Raw genomic sequence first — 17,222 nt, 5'->3', positions numbered from 1 at the left:
TGTTTCTTTGTTTTGTTGGTTACCTGCAAGAAGATAAATCTCAGGCTTGCAAATGGTGTACATATTTGATAATAAATGTACTTTGAACTTTTAAACTTTGGTGGAGCTGAAAATCCCCGATACGCACGGCAATTGGTGAAGCGAACTGTCCATCATTCTAGCGAGTGGCGCAGTCGGCAAGGGCGGGTTAGAGCGCGACACTTACCCGCCGGACGATTGGAGCAGGTAGACATCGATCATCCGTCCTGGGCGTCGATTGGTGAAACCGTGAGAACGTACCCTTTGAGCAGCGCGTTTATTGACGGAGATGGAAATCAATCGTCAATTGTGGGTGGGCCTGGGTTGGAGCCGAGGCTGCGGCCGGTGCCGGGGCTTTGGGGGGGATGAGGGGGAGGCGATGAAATTTAATCACGTTAATAGCTGCGGCGGACACCACGGTAGGTTGGCCATGAGGTGTATTTAGAGGGGCATCTTATTTACCGGTGGTTGTGGTCGTGAGGTGGGGGGCAAGATGAGTAGTCTCTGCCAGTGTGGGTGAGCGGCCTACGTCTGCACTAGGCCTCGGGCCCTCGCCTATATCTTCTCTCCGTGGGTCAGGCAGGGCCATGGATCGTCTCACCGGCTCGGGCCTGCAAATTATGTACCTTTTCCCCGTCTAGTTGTTGAAACCTTTCTCTTCCGGACTCCCTGGGGCCCGCAGCAGCCTTTGGGTGCAAACTGTTAGTTCCTACTGGGCAGAATAAACTAGAAATGCGACACTTACTGCTCTAAAACCGGAGAAAAACTTACTTTAAGAATTTTCTTTAAGCATTTGGCTTTGTTGATATACTAGTATTTATTCCGCTAAATGTTTAACAAATTCAGATAATCATTGGGACGTCCTCAGGTCCTTACACAAAACTACTGGTGCAAACCAATTTGGGAGAATCGTTCAGTGTTTTAAATAGATTCTCTTAATAGAAGGGAAGGGAATCTGATCATTCTGTAAAACTTTTTCTGCATGAATTATCACTATGATAATTGCAGTGAACACTTTCTTTATTGATTTGAGCCTTTGCAGTTTAATTCTTTATTCCTCATTTGAAAATGAAATGGGATAAATTACATGTTACACACACACACACACACAAATGCTGGAGGAATTTAGCAAGTCAGGCAGCATCTATGGAAAAGAGCAAACAGTCGATGTGGAGCCCCTTCTTCGGGACTTGTTGACTGTTTGTTCCTCTCTATAGATGCGTCTGAGTTCCTCCAGCATTTTGTGTATGTTGCTTTGGATTTCCAGCATCTGATTTTCTCGTGTTTGTAAATTACAAGTTGTAAGTGTGGGTGATGTTGAGAAAAGTGTTGCCCAAATGGTAATAAATTAATTTGTGGTGGGGCTTTGCCTTTTTTTGCTATAATTGTTAAAGTTAGTTTCAAATAAAATTGGAGAGCAGTAGTGGACAAGCAAGGTAACTGGAAACCAAAATGACGCCAGTGAAAATCGGAGAGAAAAGAAAATTAAGATCAGAATTGGGTTTAATTTTACTGGCATATGTGTGAAATTTGTTGTCTTTGTGGCAGCAGTACATTGCAATGCATAATAAAACTGAATTGCAGTAAGTATATATTACATAGTTAAATATGTAGTGCAAGAAAAGAAATAATAAAGTAGTGAGGTAGTGTTCATGGGTTCAATGTCCATTCAGAAATCGGATGTCAGAGGGGAAGAGGTTGTTCCTGAATCATTTGAGTGTGTGTCTTCAGGCTCCTGTACCTCCTCCCTGATGGTAGCAATGAGAACAGGACATGACCTTGGTGATTGTGGGGGGGTTCCTTAGCGAAGGATGCTGCCTTCTGAGCCATCGCTCCTTGAAGGTGTTCTGGATACTACGGAGGCTATTGCCCATGATGGAGCTGACTGAGTTTACAACTCTCTGCAGTTTATTTCAATCCTGTGCAGTAGCATTTTTCACCCCCCCCAATCGATACCAGCTGGTGAATGTAAGGTGATGCATGCTGCCCACAGTATATCTGTGAATGTCTTTGGTGACACACAGAATCTCCTCGAACTCCGAATGAAATATCAATAACACACAAAGGCAATGAGGGGCAGGCAGCAAAAAAAGACATTTTTGGTGGAAAGTTTTATCTCATCCTTTAGGACCTTGGTGTTCAGGGATGATAAAGCACAAACTACTGCTTGCAATAAAATTTAAAATGCTTTAAGTTAATTCTGCTAGAAGATTATTGATGTGAATCTTTAACTGTCCCATTTCTCATTGGTTAGTGTCACATTTTAGAGCACCTGCTATAAGATCAGGGTTCAAATCCAGCCACTGTCAATAAGGAGTTTGTGTGTTCTTCATGTGACTGTGAGTTTCCTCCAGGTGGCCTGGTTTCTTCCTGCATTCCAAAGCTGTATTGTTAGCATTAGCAAGTTGTGGGCATGCTATATTGGTGCCAGACATGTGACCACGCTTGTGGACTGCCCAGCACAATCCTTACTGATCTGATTTGATCCAAACGATGCATTTGACTGTATTTTCCAGTGTACATGTGACAATCTAAAACTCTTTAATTTCCACTAATGCTGTCTGTGAGTTATCCCAATTTTGGGTATTTGGCTCCTGTTCTCTGCATCAACACCATTTTTGTTTCTAGAATGCAAAGAGCATGAATGGGATTGGGCAAATTTGTCCCCTGTCTAATGCTGTCAACTACATTAATGCATTTGTTCAAAATTTTTACCTTTCCCATTAAATTATTGTCCCATCAGCCAGGTCATCCCCTCTTCTTTTTGCTGCCTTCAGGAAGGAGGTACAGGTGCCTCAGGACCCACACCACAGGTTCAGGAACAGTTACTACCCCTCAACCATTAGGAAGGAGGTACAGGTGCCTCAGGACCCACACCACCAGGTTCAGGAACAGTTACTACCCCTCAACCATCAGGAAGGAGGTACAGGTGCCTCAGGACCCACACCACAGGTTCAGGAACAGTTACTACCCCTCAACCATCAGAAAGGAGGTACAGGAGCCTCAGGACTCAAACCACCAGGTTCAGGAACAGTTACTACCCCTCAACCATCAGGCTCTTGAACCAGTAGGGATAACTTCACTTGACCCATCGTTGAAACATTCCAACAACCCGTGGAATCGCTGTCATGTGGAACCAGCTCATGTTCTCAGTATTTTTGCTTGCTTATTATTTCACTGTATTTGCACAGTGTGTGTCTTTTGCACGCTGGTTGAACACCCAAGTTGGTGCGATCTATCATTGATTCTTTCTATTGTTATTATTCTATTACAGATTTATTGAGTATGCCCACCAGAAATTGGATCTCATATATGGTGGCATATTTGGACTTTGATAATTTACTTTTAGCCTTAGGCAAGCTGTCATCTTCAAATGCATTGGATAGTTATTTTAAAACATAAAGAGTTGTATGGCTTTGCGGAAAGAGTGGGGAAATTGTATTTGCTGTTACTTAGATCCAGTAAGGACTTGGTGATGCAAGTGGTTCCCTCCTTCACTATAACATATAAATCCTGGGAGTCTTGAACAAAGGTGGAAGGCAAATTTTACACTTAAGTAACTTTAGAACATTGTCTCTTTTGCAATTTTGGAAGGCAACAGCAGGTTTAAGCATAGCGAATGGTAACATCAATGATAACAATCAGTGGTTGCCAACTATATTTGAATGAACTGTTGTACACTTGTGTACTGGAAATGACCTTAAGCAATCTCGAATCTTGTAAAGTGGGATAAGTTCAGTAATCAGTAAAGTACACTTTTCTTCGTAAATTCATTCGTCAGTAATGTCCACTTTCCTTCGTAAATTCAGTTGTCAGTAACGTCCACTCACCTTTCCTTCGTAAATTCAGTGGTCAGTAACGTCCACTCTCCTTTCCTTCGTAAATTCAGTTGTCAGTAATGTCCACTCTTCTTCGTAAATTCAGTCGTCAGTAACGTCCACTCCCCTTTCCTTCATAAATTCAGTCGTCAGTAACGTCCACTCCCCTTTCCTTCGTAAATTCAGTCATCAGTAACGTCCACTCTCCTTTCCTTCGTAAATTCAGTCGTCAGTAACGTCCACTCTCCTTTCCTTCGTAAATTCAGTCGTCAGTAATGTCCACTCTCCTTTCCTTTGTAAATTCAGTCGTCAGTGAAGTTCCCAACCTTTTTTATTCAATGGACCAATGCCATTAAGTAAGGATCCCAGGTTGGGAATAATGGCTTTCTTTTGTTGCTTGTAAACTTTTGAACTAAATTATCTCAATGTTGATGAAGACAAATGTGCAGTTGGTATTCTGGCTGAAGCTGGTTTTGGGGAGACACCGGTATAATGTAATTACCAGTGCACAAGTGTAAAGGAGAACAAAATAAATGTTACTCTGGATCTGAAGACAATGTATCTCGCCTATCATCAGTGGGGCCTTATGTACGTAGAAGAGCTTCCCTTCTCTGTTTCGTTGTGATCTAGGAGGGCAGGTGGATCACTGATTATGGCCTTTCATAAAAGCTAAGCAGCGCTCACAAGTTACTGCACGAAACTTTTGTCAGATGGTCTTCAAGTCTCTGGATTGGACCTGCAAAGAGTGGGCAGAGATTTCAATTGAAACGGCAGAGCTATAATGACCAAGATTTTTTGGTGGAAATGATTAAAAGTATTTTGTTTTACCTCCACAGGTGATCAGGAGTAGAAGATGGTCTTGAGGACTCAAGATGATGAACTCTGTTTAATCTGAGACGTTGATTAAGCTGAATACATTGTGATTTTCAATAATTGAGACAGTGGTTCTAAAAGCTGTCTACTTTAATGAAAAGAGTAATGTAGTCAGCTTAACTGAATCAACTGTAAATTTTGATTAGTACCATAACATTTAAATAATTCACTTGGACTGCTATATGTTTAATTCCCCCTTAACAGGGGATTAAGTAAGAAATTATTTATAGAATTAGAATTAGAATTATTTTTTTTAAATGGAGATGTTCAGAAGCGTACCTCCTCTGGCCGACGAGCCTTCATTGCCACTGAATGTGGAGAATCAGCCGTGTCCCCCACCTCTTCCTCCAAGCGTGCCGCCGCCTCCACCACCTCCCCTGCAAACGTCCAGTGACGCAGAAGTTATGGACGTTGGCTCTGGTGGTGATGGACTTTCAGACACTCCCGCTGCGGACTGTAACACGTCCAGCCAAGACCAGCACCTTGCGATGGAATCCACTGTCTTTAACAACCAGTTGACAGCAGCATCGGGAAGCTGTCCTCTCAATCCGAGAACAGCGCGTCATGCACCAGCTGTTCCTAAGTTTGCCCCTGATATTAAGTTGCTCAAAGATGTTAAAATCAGGGTGGTTTTTTCAGATAACAGTAAAAATAAAGACAGACAGGTAGTATATGCTGGTGTTGGATCTGGTGAGAAAGGTACTGAACTTAGCAATAGCACGAATGGAGGTTTGCATGGCACTCCTTTTGATGGGAAGGGTGCAGTAGGGCCAGGCGGTTTTTGTAGTAAAAGTACTGATAGGCAAGAAGTCGAAGACAATCAAGAGAAAAAAGTGGAATTTGCGGTACTCGACGAAATAGACTTCCCTGAAAACTTCGAAACCGATGACATAGAAGCAACGGGTTTCAAATCTGAAATGATTATTCAGCAGGATCGCATCGATGAAGAAGCTCTGAGTTACTCGTTCGAGGTATGTGAGCAGGGTTCAAAATACTCACGTGCATATGAGACTGCGCGTGGATATATCCTCGTAAATACCAATGCCTTCCTGTTTTTTTCCCTCATATTTTGTCTCTTACATCAACCTGGTGCATGTAAACCTCTGTTAATCATTTTAAAAAGAGAGAGAATCAATGTTTAAACAACTAAGATTTGCAGGTCATGGTGAATATATTTAAAGGCTGTTTGCTCAACGTTTACATGCATCAGGTACCATGTATAGTATTTTGAACCCTGTATTTTGTCCGGTCCTTTGAGCAGCTGATCTTGCCCATTTATGCAACTTTTAAAGAATAAAAAAAACTTCATTTCCATCCACAGTTCAAAATTGTGTGTGGGTCTAAATAGGTAAGGAGAAAAGATTTGCATTATTGGTAAATAATGCACTGTTTAGTATTTCAATGTCTGTGTATCCTTCCAATACTATTTTCTGTGTTTGCAACTGGTCCTTCAATCTATAGAATGGATGAACAGATAACGAACCCCTGCACAGTTCTGATGCCAGCCCCCTGTCTATGCATTGGTCAGTCGGAGTTGTGTCCACCCATCTGTTGGTGTGTATGGATGAACCAACTCTGCAGACTGACCGAACAATAGATAAAGCTCAGTACAATGACAGCTTCGACCACAGGTTGGAACTCTAAACACTAACACTGGAATTGTGAAACATGTATCTTTTATATCCTCGTTATGTCATTTGTAAGTGTTTTGATTGAAGTGACTTGCCCAATTTATCAGTATTAAACTATTTATTTATGTGTTAAGCTATTTTCAGTATTTGAAAAATCGTCATGACAGAGGCATCAAATTGCATCAGTGGTCTCCATGTGATGTTTTACAGATCATCCAGATGTTTAGACAAGTCAGACTATTCCTTCAGATGTGTTACATTAACATTTGTTTTAAGAAGCATTTTGTGAAGCAGAACTATTTCTGTAGAAACTAATATTGCTTTTAAAAATTAATAGCATTTTCAAACACAATTTTATTAAGATTGTTAAATATTGTCTTGTTAAAAATTAAAATTATTAGGATAATTAATTCATAGTATGAGCTGAAACCATTGTATTTTGGAGAACAACAGATTTATAGTTGAAATAGAAATGACCTGGCAGACATTAAACTTTTTAAAGATAAATATATTTCTGTCATGTGTGCCACAGGAGGCCTACTGTACCTGGGGCATGTGATCTGTATTGTGGCCGTTCCTGTAGAATTCAGTGGGATTTGGGATCAGTTGAATTAGAGGAAACAAGAAAGTTGATACAATAGCAAGGTGCTGAAGTCAATGTTTTTAAATGGCACGATTAGAAATATTCAGTGTTACAGTAGGATGGCCTTTGATACTGTATTTTACAGGAAGACTTTGATCATGATGTTGATGCGCTCCTGGAGGCAGTGCTGCCTCCTCCCAAAAAGAGGAAGCGGGTTGAAGAGGATGTTACCGGTGACAGTGACCACCAAACAGATGAAGAAACCAGTGTGCAGCCCATGATGACCAAAATTAAAACTGTGTTAAAAAGTAAGTGAATCGACGGTTATTTGACAATGCTCAAAATGAACATTCTTCCTCGTCTGCTCTATCCAATACGGATGATTCCAGTCATTTTTACCCAGCAAATACTTAAAAAAATAAATGGCCGGTTTGTTTCTTTCATCTGGAACAAAAAAAGACCCTGTATTAAAATGTCTAAGTTACAGTAGTCTAGGGGTTCTGGATTTTCCAGACATCAAAAAATATCAATGAAGTTCCTTTTTATCTTATGTGGTTGACTGGGTTTGCAGGGACCCCTCCTCAATTTGGCTAGACATTGAAGCTTCACAAGCAAAATGCCCTCTTATTAATTTGCTTTTCCTCAATAAGATGAAACTAGTTAAGTATTGTCGCAATCCAATAACAATTAATACAGTCAGGGCTTGGAGGGCGGTGTGAAATGCAGCGAAAATATCACCCTTCACTCCAATAACTGGCAGTCCAGATTTTCAGCCTGGCATAATGGATTCTGGATTTAAACTTTGGATTTCTAAGGGTATTTTCCATCTAGGAGATTTGTTTGATGAAGCAAGGATGACGACTTTTAGTCAAATAGTACAGAAATTTAACATACCCAACAAGGATCTTTTTCGTTTCTTTCTGATAAGAGATTATATACAGAAAAAAAATCATCGTTAACTGATTTCTATAGTTCTGACCTAGAAAAGAGGGTGTTTTGTTCTAAGGGTGAAGTTTCCATTAGTACTTTGACAGCATCCTGAGGGAATGTTGTTGTGGAGAGGCTGAGCTGATGGGAAGGGTCTGGGAGGAAGAGCTGGGAGTAGAAATTACAGCTGAAACATGGGAAGATAACTGTGATAATGCAAAGAAAATTTAAGTTTGTAATAGAACTAAAGCACTGCAACTCAAAGTTCTCCATCACTGGCATATGTCATGAAACTTGATGTTTTGTGGCAGTGGTACATTGCAATACGTAATAATAACAAGAAACTATAAATTACAGGAAAGTAAGTGAATCAGACAGTGTGGGACGTCAGAATTCGGAGTTTCATTCCGGCGTCCTCTGTAGGGGGTCTCTGGAATACATGAGTTTTCCTCAGTGCTAATGTTTTCTCCCAATATGCTAAAAAGGACTTTCGGACCCCTCATCTACCTCATTGTGACTTTGCACTTTGCTGAGTGCCTGCAAGCACTTTCTCTGTACTATAACACTATTCTGCACTCTGTTATTATTTTAACTTGACAGTACTGAAATGTACTATTGTAATAAGTTGGTCTATATGAACTGTATAGTACTGTGCAAAAGTTTAAAAAAAATATTTAAATGTATCTAGCGTATGAGTACTGTAGTAATTTTATGTATTGCAATGTACTGCTGCAAAATTTATTCATGATGTGGGTGATGATAAATCTGATTCTGATATGGGTCTCTGTTGTGGACTGAGTGAGAAGAGGACAGGGAGAGCTCCAATGTTTCCTTTATTCTGTGGGCATTTTGTTTCGTGGGTGTCTGTGAAGAGTAAGAGTTTAAGATTGTATGCTGTACACATAACTCTGATATTAAATGAATTTAAATGAACTGAATTATATTTCAATATAAATTGCTGATAGTATTTGATAGTGATTTTGAGAAGAAGGGATTAGAGAATAAGACACAATTGCCTAATTTTACCTCGGCAGAAAGGCTTTGTTCAGAGATCTTTTGATGCAAGGGTATTAGTGGTTTTTTTTTAAAGGAGACCTTAAAATCAATATCATGTTCTTGGCATGCATGGGTGTCCTGCATGTTTCATTCGTGTCTTAAGTAAAACATGAACATGATCAGAAATGAGAACCTTCCTAGAAATTAGTTTGCCAGTGAGCTCACTTTTCATGCTGGTTTCTTACACCTCTTCCGGGCCAGTCATCCTCATGATCTTGTGTCAGATTTTAATTCAGATTCCCAGTTCCACCCTGACATGTCAGTCCATGGTCTCCTCTTGTGCCAAGAGGAGGCCACCCTCAGGAGGGAGGAACAACACCTTATATTTCGTCTGGCCTTTCGTATAAGCATTAATAGCGATTTCTCCTAGTAAACAAATCCTCCCCTCCTCCCCTTATTCCCCACTCTGACCTATTACTACTTTTCACCTGCCTATTACTTCCCCTGGGTCCTCACCTCCTTCCCTATCTCCGATGGTCCACTCTCCTCCACTCTCATCCTATCAGATTCCTTCTGTTCCACACTTTTATCTTTCCTACCCACTTGCTTTGCCTATCACCTACTAGCCATCCTCCTACCCCTCCCCCCCACCTATTTATTCTGGCGTGTTCCCCTTCCTTCCTTCTCAGTCCTGAAGAAGGGTGTTGGCCCGAAATGTCAACTGTTTATTCATTTCCAAAGATGCTGCCTGATCTGCTGAGTTCCTCAAGCCTTTTATGTGTTTTGCTTTGGATTTCCAGCATCTGCAGGATTACTAGTGTTTATAACTTGTGTCGGATTGTGCTCGCAGAAATAAAACAACGGTCATAAACTGTATATCTTGTACTTTGTTGGAAGCAAGCCCGAATGCAGAAATGTCTTTTGTTGCTTCATTTTACCTCAAAGACATATTTTTCTGCTCAATGATCCACTCTAAATGTAAATACTGAACGATACACTAATTTGTTTTATATTGTGTCTACCCTCAAACTTTACCAAATCCTCCTTGGACCCACCTCCCACTCTCATTTTCAGGTGCGGAGTGAAAATTTTGAACCATTTTTATTGAGATACAAATATCTCAAATAGGCCCTTTTGGCCCTTTGAGTGGAACTGCCCAGCAACCCCTGATGTAATCCTAGCATAATCACAGGACAATTTACGATGACCACTTATCCTACCAACCAGTGCATCTTTGGATTGTGGAAAGAAACTAGAGCACCCGGAGGAACCCACATGGTCATGAGGAGGACATGGAAGCTCCTTGCAGACCGTGACAGGAATTGAACCCTTGTTGCTAGTTCTGTGAAGTGTTGTGCTAACCTTTAGGCTACCGTGCCTCTAGAAACAGTGCGGATCTACAAGTTCTTTGTTCGTGCTCGTTCATTATTGTGTTGTGTTGCTGCATTGATGTGAGCAAATATGGTTTTTCCATGGCTCTTGACAAATTTTTCTACAGAAGTGGTTTTCCATTGCCTTCTTCAGGGCAGTGTCTTTACAAGAGGAGTGACCTTGATCATCATCAATACTCTTCAGAGATTGTCTGGCATCAGTGGTCACATAACCGGGTCTTGTGATCTGCACCAGCTGCTCATACGACCATCCACCACCACCACCCATGGGTTCACGTGATCCTGATCTGTGGGGGGGGGGGGCAAAGCAGGTGCTACACCTTGCCCAAGAGAGACCTGCAGGCTGGTGGAATAAAGGAGCTTCTTACACCTCTTTTGACAAACCGCTACCCCATTTGTTAGTGATGAGGAAGCAGAAACCTTAATCACTGAAGCTGTTGATTTCTAACCATATGTAAATATGAATACACTCTTGCATCTGGAAAAGAGCAGTCTTATGCGAGGAGGCAGTAAACGAAATAAGATGCTTCATTAGTATTTTGAAATTTGTGTGTCCTAAATTGGGACCATGTTTGGCTACAGCTTAAAAATGATTATAGTTTACAGGTTAGCTCTGCTATAATTAAGGATGCTAGTAGCTTGGGACATTCTGGAGTTCTGAGTTCAATTCCGGCACCGTCTGTAAGGAGTTTGTATGTTCCTCCAGGTACTCCGGTTTCCTCCCACAGTCCAAAGATGTATCGGTTAATTGTTCATGGCAAATTGTCCTTTGATTACTTGCTGCCCGTTATGCTGCTGGCATTTTGGTCAGCATTAAAGGTCTTCCATCTCTGGCAGTGTTCGGGGCTTCCTTCGTCGTGTCAGTAGCTTCCTCCCAGTTTTCACTACTGTCAGTCATGCAAGTCCCGATGGAGACTAAGGAGTACTGTTGCACTCAGACGTAGGAGAATTCTTCACTGCTGTTTCCATGACAATTTTGTTTTACTAGTCAGGGTTGTTAGCCCTGAGCTGAACCCCTGAACCTGGAGGACCTGTGGACCAGTCTTGGTCTGCCCTCTATCTTTTGACATTTTTTGCATGGGTGACCCTACCAAGCATCAAAGCATAAGACCCTGACTCCAGCAAACATAGCTCTCCAGGTCATTGAGGCTTGCAAGCTTCCAAATCATGACAAGGTTGTGGTTCTGTTAGAGGTCTACTGTGATTAGGGTAATGGGAAATAGGTGGGTTGCTGGGTGGTGTGGCTCATTGGACTGGAAGGGACTGTTCTGCACTGTACCTCCTAAATAAATAAACCAACCAGCCCACCCACCCACTCACTGGAAATACTCAGCAGGTCATGCTGCTGTTTCAGAACAATGGTGTTTCATAGAATCCAGAGGATAGTAGTCTCCTTTGTTGGAAAGGAAGAGAGAGTATTGCAGACATATTGAAATAAATAACTTCATTATGTTTACAACAGCTAATTTTGTTTTGAGTTATTTGAAAGTGCTGTGTTTGGATCTGTTGGATAAGGAGCGTACTTTTACAGTGTTGGTGTTGATGACCCTTGGGCTTGTCAGTAAATGTTATTAAATCAACACACACAATATGTTGGAGGAACTCCGCAGGCCAGGCAGCATCTATGGAAAAGAGTAAATAGTTGAAGTTTTGGGTGGAGGACTGGAGAAAGTGATCCATAGATGCTGCCTGGCCGACTGAGTTCCTCCAGCATCTGCAGATTTTCTCTTGTTTGTAATGTTAATAAATTTCATCTCTTGGTTTTTACTGTGCCACGAAACAATTTAGACATCTTGAGTAATAATTGGCATTAAAATATTTTAATTCCTGTAGATCGTGGGCGTCCACCAACTGAACCCCTTCCTGATGGCTGGATCATGACATTCCATAATTCTGGTATTCCAGTTTACCTGCACAGAGAAACCAGGGTAGTTACCTGGTCACGACCTTATTTTTTAGGAACAGGAAGCATCAGGGTAAGACATGAATAAATTAATCTTGTTTTGCTCAGGACAGTGACTCAATTTAAAAATAGTTCCATGAATCCAGGGAGGCTTCTTGAATTTTATTCTTTCTTACAAGACTGGCATCATTAAGGGAAAATTGGTACTAATGAGGCAGTGTTGAAGGATATTGTTAAACAGCTGCAGACTACAAGCTTAATTATTGAGTTCATTTGATGAGTTTTTGTGAGCTGTTCTTGGATGTTATGACTTTTGGTCAGAGGTTTTATTAAGCTTAATTTGATCCCCAGTTTTCTCTTCATTAATATAAGAATGCAAACATTAGAAGAGCAAAGGAGAAGGTACAAGTCAAGTTTATTGTTATTCGACTATGTACACATATGCCGTCAAACGTGACATTTCCATTCTCCAGACCAGGGTGTAAAGCACATTTAGTACACATGACACACGTATAAACACACAATAACTTAGCAAAGTCAAAATTAAATCTGCAAATGAATTACACATAGATGAAGTAAAATACATAAATCTAATTTTGTAGGGTACAGTACAAATTATCTGGTGTCACTTTGAATGTGATGCGGCAGGGAGTTCAGAAGCCTAATGGCTTGAGGGAAGAAGCTGTTTCCATCCTGACTGTTCTTGTGCTTTGGAGTCTCCTCTCTGATGGTAAAAAGTCAAAGAGGATACAGGATGGATGGGTGGGATCCTTGATAATACCAAGGGCCCTGCTAATGCAGTGCTCCTGATAGATATCTACCATAGACGGAAGGGAGACTACTGTGATGCTCTCAGCTGTTCTCACAATCCTTTGTAGGGACCTCCGGTCCGATGCTCGGCTGCTCCCATACCAGATGGAGATGCAACTTGTCAGGATGCTCTCAGTGATGTTCCTATAAAATTCAATTGAGGTGGGAGGAGGAATCCTCATTTACCTCAATCTCCTTAGGAAATGGAGGCGCTGCTGTGCCTTCTTGTTCTGGAAGGTAATATCAAGGGACCAGGTGAGGTCATCCGTGATGTGAACTCCCAGGATCTTGGTGTACTTAACTTCCTCTACAGAAAGGGGTGCTTCCACTGTACCTTCCTGAAATCCATCAAACTCTCCCACCTTCGGGGTTCTGAAGTTTCTATCGTTCATTCTATAGGGTGTCTTGTTTTGGGGATGTCTGTGAAGAGTAAGAGTTTCAAGTTGTATACTGTATACATTCCCTGATATTAAATTGAACCATTTGGACTCTGTGCCTGTTCCATACCCATCTCCCTCACTTTTCCTCTTCCACAACTTTTGTTTTGGGTTGACTATTGCATATTTTTAATCTTCATATTTGATTCTGTTTCCTTATAAAGCTGTAGGAATTTAAGTTTTTTTTATACCAGGTTGTGATATTCACATGCCCCGAGCTCCAACACTGGTGTTATGATAAATCTGTGCTGGAGAAGATGGAGTATTTCTCTTGTTTTCCCACCCTGCTAATGTGTACAAAATAAACTATGCAGAAGACTTTAATGATATTTGTTTTGTAGAATGTGGATTGATCTGTCAACAGCTAGGTAGAATGTAATGTATGCGTGCATCTTTGCTGTAACACCCTATTATCCTGTGTGCATTTGCTCATATCTGCTGGAATAATAGATTATACACCATGCATTTTTTTTAAACGGACGTGTTCCCAATCCAACTTTTTGTTTATATATCTCCAACACATTATTTCTGCACACCCATGCTAATTTTGTTTCCTGTTCTCTTTTTTCATCATTTCAAAACACATAATCTGCATTCGAAATTCACTTGTTACTCCTCGTGCTGTTCTGTTATAATTTGTTCAGATGAATGCCAGAGAAAATGTGAGGTAACACGTTTTGTGTGAAATCTGTCTGCAGGTCTTGGCTGTTAGCTGGATGTTGATAGATGTGCTGTCAGGATAGAATTGAAATGATGCCCAGTCTTGCTGTCTTCTCGGTATTTGACACCCTTGTCACTTATGAAATATCTCTTTCATAGCTTGAATGTAGTTGTAAACACAAGATTCTGCAGATGCTGGAAATCCAGAGCAACGTGCACAAAGTGCTGGAGGAACTCAGCAGGTCAGGCAGCATCTATGGACAGGAATAAACAGTTGGTGTTTTGGGCCAAGACCCTTTATCAGTACTGGAAAGGAAGGGGGGAAATTTTGGCTCCTTCCCCTTTCCTTCCAGTGCAGCCTGAGATGTTTACTGTGTATTCTTCTCCATAGATGCTGCCTGGCCTGCTGAGTTCCTCCAGCATTTCGTGTGTGTTGCCTTTACTTGTGTTTACCACATTTTCCTCTGTCAGCCTTGCAAGTCAGTGTTTCTTTTTGTTCCGTGCAGAAACATGATCCTCCGCAGAGTAGCATTCCCTGTCTGCACTATCAAAAAATGAAAGACCAAGAGAGAGAGCAGAATATGGCAGCAATCAATGGTGAGGTAACCAAAGTGACCATGAATGGAGATATGTCCCCAGAAAAAAATCAGAATGTTTCTGTAGACGGAAGTGAGGAACCAGACTACAATGCCTCTGAGCAAAATCTTGTCACTAATTCAGTATCTCTTAGTAGCTCAGGGGCAGTGAACTCTAAATCCCCGGAGGAAAGAGAAACTTTGGGTGGAATCGTTGCAGCGGGAGCCCTGGGGCAAGTGAAGGCTAAAGTTGAAGTATGCAAAGAAGAATCTATTGGTAAGATGGTGATTCTTATCTGAAAGGGATTGTGCTCATTAGACCTAGCTGTATAACTTTTTGTGTTCTGTCATGTTGAATTTCGTGTGTGTGTTTCTCCATGGTAACGGGGATTTGCTGCCGGGCCTTTCCTCAGGTTGCCTTAGAGATTGGGTTAACTTGGCCACTTTTTTGCTGCATGTTTTCAGCCTCTCCTGTAAATATTTAGTCTATAGATATTTAGTGTTGTCATACTGAAGTTGTTTAAGACATTGGTGAGGCCTAATTTGGAGTATTGTGTGCAGTTTTGGTCACCTACGTACAGGAGAGATGTAAATAAGGTTGAAATAGAAAATTCATAAGGACGAATTCAAAATTCAAGGAGCAGATAGGGACACAGATTCTGGAAAGGAGTAATAATAACAGGGTTGTTGTGGTGGGAGATTTTAATTTTCCAAATATTGTTTGGCATCTCCCAAGGGTGAGGGGTTTAGATGGGGTGGAGTTTGTTAGGTGTATTCAGGAAGGTTTCTTGACACAATATGTAGATAAACCTACAAGAGGAGAGGCTGTACTTGATCTGGTATTGGAAAATGAACCTGGTCAGGTGTCAGGTCTCTCGGTGGGAGAGCATTTTGGAGATAGTGATCACAATTCTATCTCCTTTACCATAGCATTGGAGAGGGATAGGAACAGACAAGTTAGGGAAAGGTTTAATTGGAGTAAAGGGAAATATGAGGCTTTCAGGCATAAATTGGAAACAGATGTTCTCAGGGAAATGTATGGAAGAAATATGGCAAATGTCAGGGGATATTTGCGTGGGGTTCTACATTGGGGTTCCAGTGAGACGGGGAAAGGTTGGTAAGGTACAGGAACCGTGTTGTACAAAGGCTGTTGTAAATCTAGTCAAGAAGAGCTTACGAAAGGTTCGAAAAACTAGGTAATGATAGAGATATAGAAGATTATAAGGCTAGCAGGAAGGAGTTTAAGGATGAAATTAGGAGAGCCAGAAGGGGCCATGAGAAGACCTTGGTGGACAGGATTAAGAAAAAGCCCAAGGCCTTGTACAAGTATGTGAAGAGCAAAAGGATAAGACATGAGAGAATAAGACCAATCAAGTGTGACAGTGGAAAAGTGTGTATGGAACCGGAGGAGATGGCAGAGGTACTTAATGAATACTTTGCTTTAGTATTCATTTCGGAAGACGATCTTGGCGATTGTAGGGATGACTTGCAGCGGACTGAAAATCTTGAGTATGTAGATATTAAGGAAGAGGATGTGCTAGAGCTTTTGTAAAGCATCAAGTTGGATAAGTCACCGGGACTGGATGGGATGTACCCCAGGCTACGGTGGGAAGCAAGTGAGATTACTGAGCCTTTGGCGATGATCTTTGCATCATTAATGAGGACAGGAGAGGTTCCGGAGGATTGGAGGGTTGTGGATATTGTTCCCTTATTCAAGAAAGGGAGTAGGGATAGCCCAGGAAATTATAGACCAGTGAGTCTTACTTCAGTGGTTGGTAAGTTGATGGAGAAGATCCTGAGAGACAGGATTTATGAACATTTAGAGAGGTATATTATGGTTAGGAATAATCAGCATGGTTTTGTCAAAGGCAGGTCGTGCCTTATGAGCCTGATTGAATTTTTTGAGGATGTGACTAAACACATTGATGAAAGTAGAGCTGTAGATGAAGTGTATATGGATCTTAGCAAGGCATTTGATAAGGTGCCCCATGCAAGGCTTATTGAGAAAGTAAGGAGGCATGGGATCCAAGGGGATATTGCTTTGTGGATCCAGAACTGGCTTGCCCACAGAAGGCAAAGAGTGGCTGGAGAACGGTCATACTCTGCATGGTGTTTGGTGACCAGTGGTGTGCCTCAGGGATCTGTTTTGGGACCCTTACTCTTTGTGATATTTATAAATGACCTGGATGAGAGAGTGCAGGGATGGGTTAGTAAATTTGCTGATGACTCCAGGGTTGGGAGTGTTGTAGATAGTGCAGAGGGCTGTCAGAGGTTACAGCGGGACATTGATAGGTTGCAAAACGGAGCTGAGAAGTGGCAGATGGAGTTCAACCCAGATCAGTGTGAGGTGATTCATTTTGGTCAAATATGATGGCAGAATATAGCATAAGTGGAAAGATTCTTGGCAGTATGGAGGATCAAAGGGATCTTGGTGTCAGAGTCCATAGGACACTCAAAGCAGCTGCGCAGGTTGACTTTGTGATTAATAAGGCATATGGTGCATTAGCCTTCATCAATCATGGAATTGAGTTTAAGAGCTGGGAGTATTGTTGCAGCTATATAGGACCCTGGTCAGACCCCACTTGAAGTACTGTGCTCAG

At 41.5% G+C, this 17,222-nt stretch overlaps 1 protein-coding gene across 1 annotated transcript in view; it reads left to right on the top strand.

The window, feature by feature from the left end:
* The first annotated feature begins 357 nt into the window (after positions 1–357).
* The window catches only part of dgcr8 (DGCR8 microprocessor complex subunit), an 82,206-nt gene continuing 65,341 nt past the window's right edge, over positions 358–17,222 (top strand). The window contains exons 1-5 of the mRNA XM_063074115.1: positions 358–437; positions 4,673–5,680; positions 7,069–7,231; positions 12,071–12,213; positions 14,554–14,899. Of these exons, the coding sequence (XP_062930185.1) occupies positions 4,967–5,680; positions 7,069–7,231; positions 12,071–12,213; positions 14,554–14,899 (1,366 nt within the window). The 5' untranslated portion in view covers positions 358–437; positions 4,673–4,966. The remainder of the gene's footprint in view (positions 438–4,672; positions 5,681–7,068; positions 7,232–12,070; positions 12,214–14,553; positions 14,900–17,222) is intronic.

Source organism: Mobula hypostoma, chromosome 21 (genome assembly GCF_963921235.1).
Source record: "Mobula hypostoma chromosome 21, sMobHyp1.1, whole genome shotgun sequence".
Classification (NCBI taxonomy): Eukaryota; Metazoa; Chordata; class Chondrichthyes; order Myliobatiformes; family Myliobatidae; genus Mobula; species Mobula hypostoma.
This window is presented reverse-complemented; position numbering and strand designations above follow the sequence as displayed.